At 34.7% G+C, this 19,806-nt stretch overlaps 1 protein-coding gene across 3 annotated transcripts in view; it reads left to right on the plus strand.

Moving 5' to 3' along the window:
• The first annotated feature begins 1,378 nt into the window (after positions 1-1,378).
• LOC149816807 (AAR2 protein family) overlaps positions 1,379-19,806 on the plus strand; it is a 140,822-nt gene continuing 122,394 nt past the window's right edge. For all 3 annotated transcript variants that reach the window (XM_089987091.1, XM_089987092.1, XM_089987093.1), the window contains exons 1-3: positions 1,379-1,507; positions 1,648-1,730; positions 2,283-2,340. In XM_089987091.1, the coding sequence (XP_089843217.1) occupies positions 1,379-1,507; positions 1,648-1,730; positions 2,283-2,340 (270 nt within the window). The remainder of the gene's footprint in view (positions 1,508-1,647; positions 1,731-2,282; positions 2,341-19,806) is intronic.

Consider the following 19,806-nt stretch of genomic DNA (forward strand, 5'->3'; position numbering starts at 1 on the left):
TAGCTTTTAATTTCTTTAGATAAGAGGAGGGTGATTCACCCTTTCCTCTTCTTCTCATCATTACTCCCCAAAAATGTGATCTCCTTCTTTTTGTTTATTACCCTGTCACTTAGCTTATCTATTAAATAGCTTAGGTTAGCTTTATGAAAAATTATTTAAATAGATTGTTAGTTCTTTATATTATATATTAAATAAATATACTATCTAATATAAAATATTTAATTAAAACCTAAATCTACATTTTCTATTTTATCCTGGATCCTAGATCCATAATGGATCCAATTTTATTTGGATCAAACTCATTCCTTATCCAAAATCCAAAGTGGATTTTTGGATCATCTAGAGATCCAAATCCAAATACCAAGATCCAATCCTTTATTTAATGAATTTCAGATTTTCCCGTGATCCACATTCAGATATTGGATTCACTTAACTTAGATAATGGAGTTTGGATTTTTTTGAGATCCAGATCCAAAAGGATTTCAAATTGCAAACTTGAATTCCTTGAAGTTTTCAATTTCAATCAAATTGATACTTTTTAAATTTCTATTCATATATGATAAAATTAAATAGTTAAAATTCAAAAATTAAAATAAAGTCCTCTTTTATTCATTTAAACACTTATCCAATATCTAGCGAATGTCATACTAGTGAATTTTGTATGGTATTTATTAAGATACACATATTTCAGTTGCAAGAGGTTCACACTAACTTCATGAGGTTCACACAATCATCATGCAAATGTACTTTTTAGTGACAAGTTGCGAGATGGGACAACGTACCTATATATTGTACAAGGCATTTGCAAATGTAGACATGAGGCAAATTTAGAAAATTATGGGCATTTTAGGAAACATATCGTTTTTTCATTTACTCAGGGTCTTAATTTTGAACTTTGATTTGGAAAAAGCGAGCTTCTATGGCGTATGAGTATCACCACTATCGAAAACAAGGCAGACATGCAAATACACAAGTGATATAAATTTTGGATCCAAAAGCAATAAAATAAAATAAAATAAACAACAAAACAGATGCTTACCTTGTGCTTATGTTGCTGCCACCGTTTTAGTCGTCTCAGCATGTCGAAAAATATAAATAGTTTGAAAATTTTCTGATTTTAAGTATGGACAAAAATTAAACTGATTTTAAGTAAGGTCACTTACCTCATTTTCTTGCTACAGACAAGAGGGCGACCTATATTATATTAATCGGTACATCCTAACCAAATTAAAACATCGTGTTTTTTTAGGATAGTTTCGAAAAGTGAGTTCGTTCGTGGGGTGTTCTGGTAAGTTCCGGACGCTACACCCCGCGCTGTTTCGGTGCTATACACACACAGACACACGGTCTGTTTGCCCAAGCGAAAATTTGAAGCAGAATGGAAGCAGATGGAGTGGCTCAGAACCTGTCGATGGACGCTGAAACGGCCATGGGGCTGGTAAAGCAGGGGGCCACCCTCCTCCTCCTCAACGTCCCTCAGTGCACCCTTATTGGCGTGGACACTCAGGCAAGTACCCACTCTTGCCGATTCAGGTGTACCCACGTTTTTTTTATGTGCTTTGTTTCTCCTCTGGATCGATCGCCGCTAAACTCGTAGCACCCATTCCTTTTTTTTTCGTCTCTCTCTCTCCGGTCGTTTAATTGCAGGCTTTTATTGCGGGGCCTAATTTCAGTGGAATAAAGATGATACCACCTGGGCCTCATTTCATATATTATAGTGCCTCAGACAGGTTAGGCTTACCGCTGTTTGTAACATCTGCTTTTTTCTGTCAACTTCAGTTTTGTTTGGATTGATCTTGTTCAGTTGTAAAATTCATGCACAATGTCTATTGCTAAGCTTGTATTAACTGTACTGAGTTCTTCTTAGCACGAGAAAACTTCGTACTGGTTATAGCGGACTAGTTTCCTCTCTAAATGTGCAAACGAGAATGTGCTTCTTGTTCCGGCTCCTTCATGATGCAATATATCTTAATTTTATCTTAATTTCCTTATCTAAAAGCCAGTTCATCCATGATTTCCTTTGGATGATTTTGAAGATGCTAAAAGGGTATCATCTTATTCGGACAAGTTTGTTACATCGCATTATTGTGGAACACATTCTTTTTTCTTCTTCTTTTCTTCCCTTTTAGTAGCATACAGCTTGTGCTTATTCTTTGAGGTATTTTCCCTTATTTTATTAGTTCAGAATTTCATTTTTGCTGTTTTAATTTGCGTGGATGGATGTTTTAGAGGCCTTTTCTCTTTTCATGCATTATGACTTGGCACGTCTATGTCTTGTGCAGAACCGGCACTGCATTCTCGCCAATAACAGGATTCTTCATCGATGCTTCTCCATCACAGGTGCATACGCATCTCAAGCTTCCTTCCTCTCTTTATACCTGAAACATGTCTCCAATCTCACACCATTATTTTAGAAGGAGCAAGATTTAGTTTAATGAACCAAAAGGAGGACCCTGTACTAATACATTCACAATTCCTTTGACTTCAACCTGCTTATTTATCATTAAATGTACTTTCTAGTTGCATTTGCCAGAAGCATTCTCTTGGACGATACCTTTTGATTATTAACTATTAGTTGACATGTCTTAGATTTTTAGTTACTAAATGACAGTTTATGACCTCATATACATAATGACTTGTAACATGTAGTAAAGTTGTGCATTTTTCTATGTGAATTGTGAATACACGTGTGTCTGATTCTCTCTCTCTCTCTCTCTCTATATATATATATATATATATATATATATATATATATATATATAGTCATAAAACTCGATCTTGGTTATATCTCAGCAAGGCAAAATCTTAGGATATTATAGCTTTTCTTCCAATAATTTTTGGGAAAATCTTGGAATTTAAAAATAAAATGAAAAAAGTAGAAAAAATTTATGTTAAAAGAAGCCATAATATGATAGAAAGAACATGATAGGCAGCCTAAATATGCAGGTAATTGTTGATTTCCTTCCTTTCCTTTTTTTCTTTCTTTCTTTCCCATACTTCATCCCATTATCCTTCCTTTGTACCTTTCTTTTCTCTTGTTCTATCCATCTCTGCTTCTTTCTTCCTGCCTTCCTTCTTCCCTTTATTATTTCTTTCCTTCCTTCCTCTTTCCTTCTTTCTTTCCTTCTCCTCCACTTTTGCTATCGCACGGTCAGAAGATCCTTTTTTTTTTGGGAAAAATGAGGTGAGATCCCTCTTCTCTCTCTACGTTAAAAGTTAAAACTCTAAAGGGCAACAACAACAACTACGCCTTCATCCCAAAACAATTGGGGTCGGCGATATGAACAAAAAAAGAAAATCAATCTGGGTCTTCCACATGAATCCTTCTCCTCCAATCATTTCTATCCAATGCCATGTCCTCGGTGAGGTTCAAAGCATTCATATCCTTTCCTATCATCTCCATCCATGTCTCCCTAGGCCTACCCCGACCTCTTTTAACTAATATATTTTCCCATTTCTCCATCCTTCTAACTGGAGCATCATTAGGCCTTCACCGAATATGTCCAAACCACCATAAACGATTCTCTCTCATCTTATTTTCAATGGGTGCAACACCTACCTTCTTACGTATCTCCTTGTTCCGAATCTTATCTTTTATTGTATTTCTACACATCCATCTAACCATACGCATCTCAGCTACACTCTGCCTGTGTATAACTATTTAGTTATATACTGCCGGTCCCAAGCCCGGATAAAGGAGGAGGGTTGCGGTAGGCCTGTGACAGCCAGCATAAAAACTTAGTCATATCTTATGAATATGAACCAATATGAGAATTTCGTTGGGGCGTTCCCTACTGAGCGACGCACTGTACTCTATAGGCCCAGAGGCAGTGATAAATGGGCAAGGGTTGCTAGGTCGTCGCCTGGAAGCGACGCGTCACACCGACGCCCGGGTGTGGTGTCAAATAGGCAAGGGTTCCCTCACTTTATTGGACGGGTGGGGTAAAGAAGTTAGTCCAAGACCATAAAATTAGGTTAGCCTCTTGGAACATAGGGTCTTTAACTGGTAAGTTGGTAGAGTTAGTAGATGTTATGTGTAGGAGAAAGATTGATATTTTATGTCTACAAGAGACCAAATGGGTAGGTGAGAAAGCAAAAGTGATAGAACCTTGGGGATATAAGATTTGGTATACAGGAATAAATAGGAATAGGAATGTAGTAGGGATTGTTATGAGTCAGGAGTTTATAGATAATGTAGTTGAGGTCCGTAGGAAGGGTGATAGGATTTTACTTATTAAATTAGTATTAGGTACGGATATTATTAATATTATTAGTGTTTATGCACCACAAGTAGGTTTAGATGATTCTATTAAACATCAATTTTGGGAAGATTTAGATGGAGTAGTACAAGGGATATCTTATGGAGAAAGGCTTTTCATCGCCGGTGACCTTAATGGGCATGTAGGCATTCGTAGGGATGGATTTGAGAGTATCCATGGAGGCTATGGTATAGGAGAAAAAAACAAAAGTGGAGAAAGGATTTTAGATTTTGGTTTGTCCTATGATATGATCTTAGCAAACACTTGGTTTAGGAAGAGGGAGTCTCACCTAGTAACATTTAAAAGTGGGGTTAATACGAGTCAGATAGATTTTTTCCTACTTAGAAAGAGAGATAGAGGTTGTTGCATTGATTGTAAGGTTATACTGGGAGAAAGTGTAGCTACACAACATAGAGTCATAATTTTATATCTTAGAATTAGACAATGCCGCAAAAGGGATAGACATAGGATAGATCCTAAAATTAAGTGGTGGGCACTGAAAGGAGCTAAACAAGGAATGTTTGTAGAGCAGGTAGTTAAAGAAGCTGATTGGTGTCTCGAGGAGGATTCAAAATCAATGTGGAATAAGATAGCGGGTGGCATGAGAAAGGTGGCTAAGGAGGTATTGGGTGAGTCTAAAGGCGGTGCACCGCTAGGTAAGGATACATCGTGGTGGAACGAGGATGTCAAATTAGCTATTAAGGTTAAAAGAGAGTGTTATAGAAATCTAAGTAAGAGTCGTGATAATGAAAATTTGGAGAGAGAGAGAGAGAGAGAGAGAGAGAGAGAGAGATTAGGTGCTTGGTAGCTGCCTAAGACTTTTTTTGGCCTACCGCCAGTCTATTGGGATTTTAAAGGTTTTATTTTTCCATATTTTCCTTAAATTCGACCGTACAGATGTGTTCTACATGCTTGATGTTATAGTTATTGACTCTTGGATCCCCTGATTCCAACACACAAATAGGTTTTTATAAGATCTAAAAATCCACGGTCTAAAATTTTCATAGATATTCAAGGCTTAAAAATCATGTTTTTTATCAAGAAAACATGACACGAGTCTTGTTTCCTAGCAAATCGATCATGCTGAAACATCTGCAGTGTTAGATTGCCGAAAACAACCTGAAAACACCCGTTAGCTTAAAGTAGGTTGGTAGTAGGTCAGAAAAGTGGTAGTCAGCTACCGCTTTTCCTATATATAATGTTTGCTACAATAATTTTTATGTACAAAAGACTTGGCATCTCCATTTTTTTTTAAATTTCTGTTTTTTAGCTAATCTCACCTGATGGATTGATCTACATGTTCTGTTTAGTGGGGATTGGCATTTGGATCAATAGGTTTTGAGTCTTTTGACATCAGATTTTGCAGTGATTGAAAAATCGATTGCCATAAGGGCCTGTTTGGAATCGTGGCGCTGGGATGGGCGTTTATGCATTTTGTGGTCCCGAGGTAAAATCTTGGTCAAACTACCTTGGTGGTCCTGTTTGGAATCTCGGCGTTGGGATGGGCGTTTATGCATTTGGGATGGGAAGTGAGGCCCTTTCTCCTTTGTATTTACACTAAATCATGGATTTGGCAGCTGCGACTTCTACAAATGCGTAAACTCCATAAAGCCCCATCCCAGCTGCAGATTCTAAACAGGTCCTAAATGCATCAAATTTTTGCGATTAAAAAAGTCGTATTAAATTCACTGAGAAAACATGTCCTGAGGGTTGATTTCCACTAATATGAGAATGCCGAACACATCAACTTGCATCATCAGATCTCAACTAGATTAAAAAATGATGTTTCCATGTATATATCTATATATATGAGTGATGCAAACATGCTAAATGAAACATGCTAAATGGGATTTTCGGCTTTTTCGGTGTTTTTTTGCAATTCGAACCCCATAGATGTGTTTGGCATGATTGATTTACTAGGAATCGATGCCTGGGTTATTAGTTTTCAATGAAAAAAATAATATTCGTATTTTAAAAAATTTACAAAGATTTTGAACTGTTGATTTTTCGAACCTTATAAAAGCCCACCTATGTGTCGGAATCGAATGCTCCAAGAGCTAATTTCTATAAAATCAAGTATGTAGATGACATATGTATGGTCAGAATTTAAAAGTAAAATGAAAAAAATCCAAAAAACCCATTTAGCATGTTTCATTTAACATATTTCATTTAGCATGTTTGCATCACTTATATATATAGATACACATACATGGAAACATCATTATGTTTTAATCTAGCTGAGATCTGATGATGCAAGTTGATGCGTTCGGCATTCTCATATTAGTGGAAATCAACCCTCAGGACATGTTTTCTCAGTGAATTTAATAAAACTTTTTTAATTGCAAAAAATTGATGCATTTAGGGCCTGTTTAGAATCTGTGGCTGGGATGGGGCTTTATGGAGTTTATGCATTTGTAGAAGTCGCAGCTGCCAAGTCCATGATTTAGTGTAAATACAAAGGAGAAAGGGCCTCACTTCCCATCCCAAATGCTTAAATGCTCATCCCAGCACCGAGATTCCAAACAGGACCACCAAGGTAGTTTGACAAAGATTTTACCTCGGGACCACCAAATGCATTTAGCATGTTTCTCTCTCTCTCTCTATATATATATGTGTGTGTGTGCTTAGATAGTTGTGCCTGATATCCATTTTTTTTGTAAATTTGTGTCATGCCCTTCAGACCTGTATCCATGTTGTACCTATGTGACATAGTTGTCATGCCATTTTGGTATTATAAATACTAGGTTATCTCTCTCTCTCTCTCTCCACCCATATCAATGCCCTTTCTCCTGTGCCCCATACTCCACAGCCTTCCCACTTGATAAACAATTTCCTTTCTTAGGGCTACTCCTTTAAACTAACAAGTAACAACCCACCTTCTTAAATATCCTCACAGATTTGCAAAAGTTATAATCTAAATTTGTAGATCTTGCTCTCTTTTTTGTATTTGCTTTAGGCATGTTTCTTTCATCTAATTCAGTTAGAAAAATGCTACTATCATACTAAGCATGAGACAAACACCAGATGGCCCTGTCTTTTCATTGGAAATGGCGTTTCCTACAAAAATCCATCCCCTGCGCCCCCTCCTTTTTGTGTCCATTTGATCTGTTATCTACTGGCAGATGAGAGAATTTTATTACTGTTCTGTAGATGTTTTTTCAAGCCATGTACCTTTCATATTTGATGAGTTCCCCTCCCCTGCCCTCAAAACAAAACTAGCCCTAAATGGTCTTTAGTCTTCACATAAACTTCCTGTATCTATACATATGTATATATTTCTGCATATGTGGTACTGAACCACCATAAGTTATGGTGGTATATACTCGACTCCATTTGCAAATATGTTGTAACAATATGCAACTCTATAATAAGCAACGATAATAAGAAATACAAAGTACTGGTAATGCACTTATGTAAGTTCAAAACAAAAGCAAAATATCATATCAAAATCAAATACAGAAAGATCATTGGTTAAATGAAAAATATATATAAAATGGAAATATATATAAACATCCATGACAACTTACAATATAATGAAGGAATCTTGGAAAATAGAAATTTATTCTCATAATTGACATGCACATGCATATACACCTTCCCCACTCACCTGCCGTTCTTCCAAACCTGTTTCCCATATCATAACACATTAACAACCATCCCTATATTTTCCTCTTTCACTCTTAGTTGTCAAAAGCACTAGTCGGAGCCTAGGCGAAAGACCCTTAAAATGACTAGTTGCGGCCTAGGTGGGACCAAAAAAATAAAACATCAAGAAAAACAAAAATATTGCAATAAATAGTTAAATTTAGTAACAAACATGATTGTAACTATTGATAGTGTGTAATTCAGTGTAACATGTCCGCAAAATTCATGAAACTGCATAATATTGAACATACACCAAAATTTGGGGCACACCATCCGATTACTATATATATATATATATATAGGTGGGCAATGGGCTGGGCCTACAAATTAGGCTCAAGCTTGGCCCGAGCCTGGCTGACACAGGCTGGGCCGCAGCCCGGCTTGGCCCGTTTGTATATATATTTTATATAATATATATATATTATGTATACATATATATATATATTTACGTTTATATATATAACATAAAATACTTATTTTATATATAATATAATAAGCCCGACCTGATTAGGCCCACGAGCCTAACAGGTGGGCCGTGAGCTGGGTTTTCCCAGCGGGCCAGTCCGAACTAGGCTTTGATCAGGTAATTGATTACGCATTTTTATGCTCAAATGTGTATTTTAAAGAGTTAAAAAAAACATCGGTTGATATCGTACTAAAATTTCATGATAAAATATTCACATTTTTAAATCAAATTAATTTGAAACAAATCTTATTTCTCAATCAATAAGTATTGATAAACACATCTAATGGTTCAAATTGGGCATCAAACACCTAAAACTTTGATATTTGGAGGGTCTTAACGGTGACATAAAGAAAAAGGGGACATGATGAACCCCGTTCTGATACATATACTTTGTCACATGGGTGCGACACGGGTGCGACGTAATTTTAAAAATTTTGGACACGAGGACTCGGCTATATATATATATATATATAAAGTGCAAAGTCTGTGACTGTGCACACAACATAGTCTGTGCACACAACACAATCAACATTGTGACTGAGCACAACACAGTCACTGTGACTGTGCACAACACAATCTCTTTATATATATATATTTTTAAAATATATATATATATATATATATAAAAATTTGGCGGACAAATAAGATGCCTAATGAGTGGAGGAAGAGTACTTTGGTGTCTCTATATAAGAATAAGGGTGATATACAAGATTGCACAGACTATCGTGGTATAAAACTCATGAGTCATACTATGAAACTTTGGGAGAGGGTGATTGAGTCTAGGTTGAGGAAGGTTGTCATGATATCGGAGAATCAATTTGGTTTTATGCCTGGAAGATCAATTATGGAAGCTATACATCTTCTTAGACAACTTATTGAAAGATATAGAGAGAGGAACAAAGATTTGCATATGGTTTTTATTGATTTGGAGAAGGCATACGATAAAGTACCTAGGGACGTTCTGTGGTGGACAATGATGAGGAAATGTGTTTCTCTCAAGTACATTAGTATAATTAAAGATATGTATAAAGGAGTAGTAACCAATGTCCGCACTTGTGAAGGGGTGACAACCAATTTTCCGATAACGGTTGGGTTACATCAAGGATCTGCTTTAAGCCCTTTCCTATTTGCGATAGTGATGGATGAGCTTACGAGATCAATTCAAGAAAATGTACCATGGTGTATGTTGTTTGCTGATGATATTGTTTTGATTGGTGAGTCTAGAGCTGGGGTTAATGCTAAGTTAGAATTATGGAGAGAGACATTAGAAGCTAGAGGTTTTAAGTTGAGTAAGAGTAAGACTGAATATATGGAATGTCGGTTTAGTAAGCAACGAAGTAGTGATGGGAGTGTAGTGAAGCTTGGTGAGCAAGAAATACCGGTGAATGATTATTTCTAATATTTGGGATCCATCATTCAAAGGTATGGAGAAATTGATGGAGATGTAAATCATAGGATAAAGGTTGGGTGGATGAAATGGAAAAGTGCAACTGGAGTGATGTGCGATCATAGAATGCCATTGCGGTTGAAGGGAAAGTTTTATAGGACGACTATTAGACCTGCTTTACTATATGGCACGGAATGTTGGGCTGCCAAGAGACATCATATTCAAAAAATGAGTGTAGCTGAGATGCGGATGCTTAGATGGATGTGTGAAAATACAATAAAAGCTAAAATTCAGAACGAGGAGATACGTAAGAAGGTAGGCGTTGCACCCATTGAAAATAAGATGAGAAAGAATCGTTTACGGTGGTTTGGACATATTCGACAAAGGCCTAATGATGCTCCAGACAGAAGGATGGAGAAATGGGAAAATATATTAGTTAAAAGAGGTCGGGGTAGGCCTAGGAAGACTTGGATGGAGATGATAGGAAAGGATATGAATGCTTTGAACCTCACCGAGGACATGACATTGGATAGAAATGATTGGAGGAAAATGATTCATGTGGAAGACTCAAAATGAATTTCTTTTTTGGTTCATATCGCCGACCCCAATTGTTTTGTGATGAAGGCGTAGTTGTTGTTGTTGTATATATATAACAATTTTATTTTTTTTAGTTTTTTCATCCTAAAAATGGACGAATATAGACTCGGTCAATGTCGACCGAGTCCAAAACGAGGATGGACTCGACCTCAATTCGTTGACCGAGTCCGTACTGTGTGCTGAGCCGCACCCGTGTCCGCTCTCGTGTCGAGGCGTGTTGACTTGGGTGCGGCGCTTCCTTAGCCGAGTCCATGTGACTTAGTGTATATATATATATATATATATATATAAAAAAAAACTAAAAAAACATATTTTATATGTGTGTTGTTTAAAAAACACATGCATACATGAAAAAAGGAAAAATTGTTAAAAAAAAGGAAGAAAACAAAAAAAAGAGAGTGGAGGGGCTAGAGGAGGAAGAAGAAACAAGAAAAAAATAAGAAGAAAAAAAACAAAAAAGAGAAAAAGAAAAAATGAAAAGGAGAAAACAAAAAAGAAGAAGATAAGAGGAAGAAAAAGAGAAGGTAGAGGGGTGAAAGGAGGAGGAAGAAGAAAAGAGAAGAGAAAAAAAAAACAAGAAGATAAAAGAGAAAAAAAGAAGAAAAAAATGAGAGAACAAGAAAGAAAACTTTTTGGGGCTGGGAGGAAGAAGAAAAAGAAAAAAAGAAAGGAACGAGACAAAATTTTAAAAAAAAATGAGAACTGTGTCGCTTCAGCCTAGGCGTGGACCACTTAGGCACCTCTTAGGTAGCTTAGATGGAAAAATAGGGCCCTACTGCCTAGACCCATAAGCTTAAGTGGTGACCTTATGGCTAATCCGCCTAGGCACTGCTTTTGACAACTAAGGTTTCACTAAAAAGGAAGAAAAAGAGTTTGAAAGTAAGAGCATATATACCAAATGACAGAAATAGGCAAAACGTTTTCACAATAGCAGACATTGATGAAGAAAACAAATAGGAATTTGGTTTAGTGGTTCTCAATTCGGTAGCTGACCTCATGTAAGATGCTACTTGAAACCTCTCCAACCATTACACTACCTCCCATGCACTCCTGGATTACAATCCTCCTTATCCATAGAATATAACTTGTACGTACACAAATGGTTGAACTTACCATAGCACCTCATTCAAGCACCATCTCACCAATGACAGGGTCCTTTTAAATAGTGGCCGTTAGACCAACCCCACTACTACATCTTCTAGTGGTATGACCCCTTCTTGGAGCTATTTTTGTCATGTGCTTTAAAAGCTAGTTTCTTGAAACACATGTTGATTGATGTGATGATTGAAAGAAGAGTTTAGGTGTAATGCCCCAAAATTTTAACCCTAAAATTTCAGAGATTTTTTTTCTTTTTAAAACAACGAAAACAACACTTTTTTTTTGGTTAAACATTCTGGGCGAGTTACATTACAATCAATTATCATAACTGAATTAAAATGTGGACATTAAGATTTAATTCAGTTTCAATAATTTAAAATACATATAAGAGTATTTTGATAACAATAATAAAATTTTCAAAACTATCCCCGGGAAAGGAAAAGACTGGCTCTCGCCGCCGCCTAAGCATTCCATATCCGCTCTGCAGCTGCACATCATAATCTACCTGAAATCCCATAAAATGGGCTAGACTCGTGAAAGCCTGGTAGAAAATAACATACTTGCATAAATGCACGATATCAGAATACATTCAAACAAAGCCTCCTACATCAATCATACAACACATATGTTAGCAGACTAAACATAAAATCGGTTAGAAAGTGGCTTTGAATACATTAGGTTCAATAAAGAACCCATACACATGCACATGAAGTGTGAACAAACCCATTAAAAGAAACAACACAAGCACATAATGTGCTAACACATAAACCCACACAAGGGGCAAAAATATGCCATAAAGTCATAAGTTGAATATTATTGAAGAAGAAGGAAGAAGGGGGTATAAACCCCATACAATGGAGCATAAGCTCCTCCAAGGAGTAAGGAAATACAAGGGGGAGACCCCTATTTATAACACAAGAGAGGAGCCACAAAGGGGGCTCCCAAAGGAGTCGTTGGGAGCCCCCAATGGTCACATTTGTGACCGTTGGGGGCTCCCCAACGACTCTTTGGGGAGCCTCCCTAGGTGGCGCAAACCCAAAAAAAGGAGAAAAATAAAAAAAGAAAATATAAAATTAAATTACAAACATATTCCGAATGGAATATGCGTAAAACTGTGAAATGTCTAAACTACCCCTATGCCTATAAATAGAGAAATATATATTTTATATATATAATTAAGATAATACATATGCATATATACAATATACGAATATGTATTATCCTTTATATATATAAAATATATATAATATTACAAAGGTTGAATGATACATTTTAACACCCTCCCTCAAACTTTGCGTGGGGGAACGAAAAGATTGAAGAAAGCAAGAGGAAGAATCTCAAGGCTTCAAGAGCCTTCAGTCCGAATGCCATTGAAAATGCAAATGTCTTCCTCCAACGTCTTTAACGATGAGCACCTTCCGTGATCTATCCAAGGTACTTCATTTTTCACTTATCTTCAAGATCCTGTGGAACAACAACAAAGAACAAGTAAAAAATATCTTTGCACTTTACTCAAATGGAACATTCCTCACAAGGTGCAAAATTATATTTATGCAAGATCACATTATAAAATAATTACTTTAGCATGAGGAAAATTTAGAAAAATCAAGATTTCAAAATCATATATCAAGTTAAATGGTGAGCGGAAGCAAATTATGCGGAAATGAATTGCAAGAATGCATAATGCATTCATATGGTCCAACATTGGACAAACATAACCCCATAATAGGGAATAACACAATGGTCCTCTAAGGGACACCACAATAATCCTACGAAGAAGCATAAGCAACATATACTTTATTGAATGAGATCCTAAAAGGCCATAAAGAGCATATGCATATATTATCATGAAATGAATTAATACGTAAAGGAATCATTAATGAACATGCTTCAAACATGTAATGAAGTGCCAAACAAGAGAAACGAAGTCTCCAAGCATACTTTAAACAAAAATAAACACAAGAGTTCACAAGGTTTTAAATCCATTTACGAGGCAAAACGAATAGTGTTATTTGAGTAGAGAATCTTCCCCATTTAGGAAAATCTCACTTAATTGACAAAAAAGGACACATTTTGCATACAAAAGTGGCCAAAATACCATAAGCACTTTAATATATAGATTAAATGCCAAAAAATCAACTTGATTTTAAAATATGCATATCAAAAATATGATTCACTTGAATATCTTAAAACACAAGTCATGAATGAAATTTTGCAAATTTCAACAATAGTTCATCCATTACAAACAACTACCTCATTAGTCCTCCAAAACCCATAAATCAAGTGTATAAGCTACTAGATCAAAACTATAAATATAATGCCATTAAAGGCCAAAAACACACACAAAGGTGTGCAAAAGAACCTCTTGTCTACATATAATAATACTTGAAATGAGTGCATCTACGACAAGAACAAGAGAATACACGTCAACATGGACCAAAAACATCTCTTGTCTACGTAAAAATACACTCAAAACCAAGTATGTTCAGCTACTAGAACAAGAGTAAGAAGCCAACCATGGGCTAAAACATAATACATCTCTTGTCTACATAAGATGACACTTGAAATGAGTGAAATAAACCAACCATGAGCATACATCTCAGCGACTAGAGCAAAGACACAAATGCCAACATGGACTAAAATCACACACCATGGTGTGAATCAACGTGCCTTGTCTACATAAAATAACACTCAAGACAAGTGTGTTCAACTACTAGACCAAGAGAGCAAAAGCCAATAAAGGGCTACCAACACACGAAGGTGTAATAAAATTCTTGTCTACATATGATGACTAATAGATAAGGGGCATAAAAGGAGAAGACTTTTGAGATAATCAAACTTTGTAATGACAAACATATATATAAATCAAACCTTGAATCAATAGAACAATATTCTTCAAAAAGAATACCCATAAAAATAACATTTTGGAATAAACTATGTAAAAGTATCTTCAACAAGATACAACAACCGATAGAACAATATTCTTGAAAATAAATGTGTGAACATACGCACACCAAGAACATATGGAACACTTGTGCACAAAAGCTCAAAATCACAAATGTGCAAATGCACTCATAATTTTCATAAACAAAGGAAGGTTGGGCAATAATCCCTAAAACCTTGATTTCAATATACCTTAAAACATTTTAAGGTTTCAAACATCATATATCCATCACATTTTTATATAAATAAGAGCATCCATAAGATCAATGGCCAACATCAAACTAGTGACACACTCATATACCAAATCATTCTAGAGTCCCAAGGTGTCCATAACTCACCTCAACCCCCATCTATAATATGGTAAGTGGACAATCTAAAAAGACATAACAACGGGTGTCACACTCATAATTAGAGATCATATACCAAATCATTCTAGAGTCCCAAGGTGCCCATAACTCACCTCAACCACCATCTATAATATGGCAATTTGGACAATCTAAAATGATATAACACGAGGTGCCCATAACTCACCTCAACAAACATCTCTAATAAAACAATAATAAGGCCAAAACAATGATGCATAAAAGAAACATGTGATGGACAAATATAAATGCCACAAAAAGGCAATAAACACCTTAGGAATCATTTTTCAAAGAAAAGAGGACCGATTAAAAATTAAATCAAAGGTCCAATATAATCAATCACAATAATATGTTTTATAACAACAATTTTGCATAAACATGAATTATGCTTAATCTTCAAAAGAAGTCATTTATACAAAAAAGACTTATTATGCAACTAACACAATTATGAAATATTTAACAACATCATGCGTAAGAACCGATTTGGAATAATCAAAAAGTCAAAAACAAGCCCCAACTATGATAGATATAAAGTGCAATTAAATGCACACCAAATGATAATAGATGCACTTTTATGCAATGCAAGATTTTTAAATGACAATAATCTTGAATGAGCAAATAACAAACTTAGGCCAATATAGGCATTCATAAAGATGGTGAAGTTTGAAAAATCTTATGAAATCCACTATTGTAACTTAAAAAATGATGCTCTCAACCAATCTCAAAAGATCCACAAAGGGTTACAAGTATTAATGAATCGTTGAAGGATATTATGCAAGGAAAAAGATACTCACAAACAATCTTCTCACAACAACCATAAAATCTTCATAAAAGAGTATATACTCACAAGAAGATTATAAGGACCGAAAGGCTCCTTAAAGAGAGCATAAAACACACAAAATTCCCAAAGAAAGGGGAAACTCCACTAAAGTGAGAGAAATTCCAACAAAGAAGAATAATAGATTTGTTAAAAAAAAACCTTATGATAAAGTAAGATTGTACTATGGCATAAATCTATAAAACTAAACATTTATTGAGGAAAAATTCAAAAACTTTTAAGTTTTATCAAAAAACATGACTTAATAGATTATTACGAACTCCTAATGTAATAAGTACGTAACAAACATTAGTGAAGACCATAAATTTTATAATGAGACCAGCTCTTTAAATCAAATTGAAAAATCTTTTAAGAGTATAGAGATGCAAAGAAAATCACCATATTCCATAAGACTATTTTAAAACTTAATTCAACCGGAATTATATAAAAAAAAAACTTTCTTAATTAAATGTTGCTCATATAAAAAGGACACATTGGGTAAGTGAATCAAAACTTATTAAGGAATTTAGCATTTTTCGAAAAACTACATCTCACAAACATTTTAATCTTAACATACCTTTCTTTAAAGACTTACCATATATAAAAGGTATTCTTATAAACAAAGTTAGATTTAAAATATAAATTCAAGGCTCCAATGGTCATAAATCTTTACCGACCCATTAAGTTTTGAGCAATCATATATCTAATTTTTTTTTTCGCCAAACAAGTTATCATTTTCAAAATTTTCAAAGAAAAACATACAAAAAAGTATGTTTACGAAAAAGATTCAATAGAGTATCAAGTAACTCAAATTTTTATAAAAAGACATAATGACAAAGAGTACACATAAAAAAAACATATTAAATTCTTCATACAATACTTAAAGAAATAAAATGCATACCTAATAACTTTAAGAAAGAAAAGAGAGAGAAATAAATATTTCACCATTTTTCTTTAAAAATTTCTTGAATACCACGCTTCCCGATGCACCGAAGAGCAACTCGATCTCAACCTCGCCCTGATACCATGTTAGAAAGTAGCTTTGAATACATTAGGTTCAATAAAGAACCCATACACATGCACATGAAGTGCGAACAAACCCATTAAAAGGAACAACACAAGCACATAATGTGCTAACACATAAACCCACACAAGGGGCAAAAATATGACATAAAGTCATAAGTTGAATATTATTGAAGAAGAAGGAAGAAGGGAGTATAAACCCCATACAATGGAGCATAAGCTCCTCCAAGGAGTAAGGAAATACAAGGGAGAGACCCCTATTTATAACACAAGAGAGGAGCCACAAAGGGGGCTCCCAAAGGAGTCGTTGACCGTTGGGGGCTCCCCAACGACTCTTTGGGGAGCCTCCCTAGGTGGCGCAAACCCAAAAAAGCAGAAAAATAAAAAAAGAAAATATAAAATTAAATTACAAACATATTCCGAATGGAATATGCGTAAAACAGTGAAATGTCTAAACTACCCCTATGCCTATAAATAGAGAAATATATATTTTATATATATAATTAAGATAATACATATGCATATATACAATATACGAATATGTATTATCCTTTATATATATCAAATATATATAATATTACAAAGGTTGAATGATACATTTTAACAAAATCATGCTAATAATTAAAATAACAGTTCAAGTTAGTGCATATCCATTCATGCTAAGTTTTGCATCAATACAATAAATTATGCACATGCATGAACATTTATAAAATGCATGAACATATACAAGATGCATGAACTTACCATTTCAGTGCTGCGAGTCCTTCATGTATGAATAAGTTCTTATCTTCAATTATTGTTTTCTTACTTAAATAATGTATGCCATGTTCTATCTATATACAATTCCTAATCCCGTTTCACTTACCAATATCTATTTGTGGGTACAACATAGACTCTCCCAGATGGAGGTATGACTCAGGTTTGTATTTTCAAACAATTATGTCTTATTAACCTGTGTGACGCCCCAACTGTGGATACTCTGGGGAGAAAATATAATTTTATAGAGAGAGTTCTCAACTCCTGCAATCCTGATATATCAGATTTTCCTCATGAGTCTTACCTACCATACCGCAGGGAGATCATGGTAGTTCCCTCGATTACTGGTCCTGTGGATGAGAGACAAAAACAACCTTCCGTGCTAAGCCAAATGTCCCACAGAACCGTCAGTCCCATGCTTACTCTCTCAATAAGCCCCAAGAGAAATAATTTTATTTTAATTTTTTTTAATTAACTCTCTTCTTAATCGTGCCAATGCAAACATGTAACCACATTTATGGTTCAAATGCAATAATATTTATGGCACTCTATGCATGCTTTTGATTAGTCTCTACCTTAAAATCAATACAATAATGCAATCGTTATGCATTTACACAATCAAGGTAGGCTAATCATTGATATTTATGCATGCTCAATTCAATCAATAATAAAATGTATTCATTTAACATGCATGTCAATTCAATATCCCATTTAAGCATCAACAAACATGCTGCAAAAAGTAAAATACAACTCGGCATTAACACGTCATACTGTGCAATTCAGATCACTGTTAACCTGATTTTGGAGAACCCATAAAAAATGATAGGTACTGAATGAGATTGCCCCATCATCTTAGCAACACCGTCTAAGAAATAGAATTGCAAAATTTATTGTAATAAAATCAGAAAAATTTCGGGATTGAACCCTGTTCAGAAAATATATCAGACAGATCCTGTTAACTACAAAAATTTAATCCGGTTTGAGGAATTTCTTAAGATTTACAGAAAAATCTTTTGACAAAATTCTTTTTACAAAATCTTTTTATACATGTTACCTTTCACCCATATTTTTCACAATTTATTTTGATCAGTTTTGATTAAGGTTTTAAAGCTTTCAAAATCTTTGGTTGGACAATTCTGTTGATCGGGCAAAAAATCCATGCTCTGTTGCAATAGAGGTTTTGGCCTCCAAACTAAACCAAACGAGACAAAACAAGATTTTAAATTCAAGCCCTGGATGTGTAAAACACTCCAGTATTTTTATTTTTACATATTGACCTTGTTTTTATAGAGATATCAATTTTTTTCTGAGACTGGTCGGAACAAAAAAACGAGGACATAATAACTAAGATTCAAACTCATGCAAGATTTATTAAGCAAGAACAAAAAACATGGTGAAACTCATATAATCAAGATTTTTAGATGCTCTAAACACATTTACAAAATCATATAACACATATTTGATCATATTTAGGCTAATCTTGCTAAAACATTAACAAACATAATCCAAAAATCACAAAACCATCATGAAATATCTCAAATACGATTTCATCTATGCAAGAATCACAAGAGACATAAAAATAACACGAAATCACAGATTATTTATTCATGCTATACATGTCCTAATCTACCATATTATGATCAAATTAACTTTCTTTATCATAAAACATCAAAACCCTAAAACTTTTTTTGGCAAAACCTTTTTCAAAACAATTTTTGCATATTTTTAACCAAGATCTATGCAAGAGACATATTTGTAGCATCAAGATCCATGAAAAAACACTAAAAAACATGCTTCTATATTCATTATTCATGTTGAACAATCAAATAAAATACAAATCTATCTATTCACACGATTTTTACTTTTTAGGGTTTCAAAACTAGTCTTTTCCAAATCGTTTTCCTAAAACCGATTTTCCAAAACACCGTTCTGGGTTTTCAATTTTTTTCATGTAGATCTAATAGCTATAGATGTTCTAGGCCTAGATTACATGTAGATCCAAATACTGGATGAAAAAGAAGGTATGCTAATGCATCCCAAAATCGAACATTATAAAAGTAAACATTCTCTACCGAAAATGCGTTTTCCGCAACGACACCGTCGCTTTTTCCTCCACTCGTACCTCGTCCCGGGCTGGATTAGACCTTCACCAAGGTGGTTGCAGGTCTCTAATGAAGGTCTGGACTACCTTTAGGGTTAGGAGGAAGAAGGAGATATGAAGAAGAAGGAAGCGATGCACTTAAATAAGGAGAGGGAGAGAGAACTAATAATCCTCCTCATGAGGACCTCTATTTATAGATGAGCTTAAGCTAATATAAGAGGTTAATAACTATTAATATATTTTATTAATAAAATAACTAAATAAATTATGGATCCTAACTTATTAAATTTCAAAATTAACTAAGCTATTGAAGAAAGGTGGGGACTTCTTACCCTAGCTTTAGCTCCAGTGA

The sequence above is a fragment of the Nuphar pumila genome, chromosome 14 (assembly GCF_984573655.1).
Source record: "Nuphar pumila chromosome 14, dmNupPumi1.hap1.1, whole genome shotgun sequence".
Lineage (NCBI taxonomy): Eukaryota > Viridiplantae > Streptophyta > Magnoliopsida > Nymphaeales > Nymphaeaceae > Nuphar > Nuphar pumila.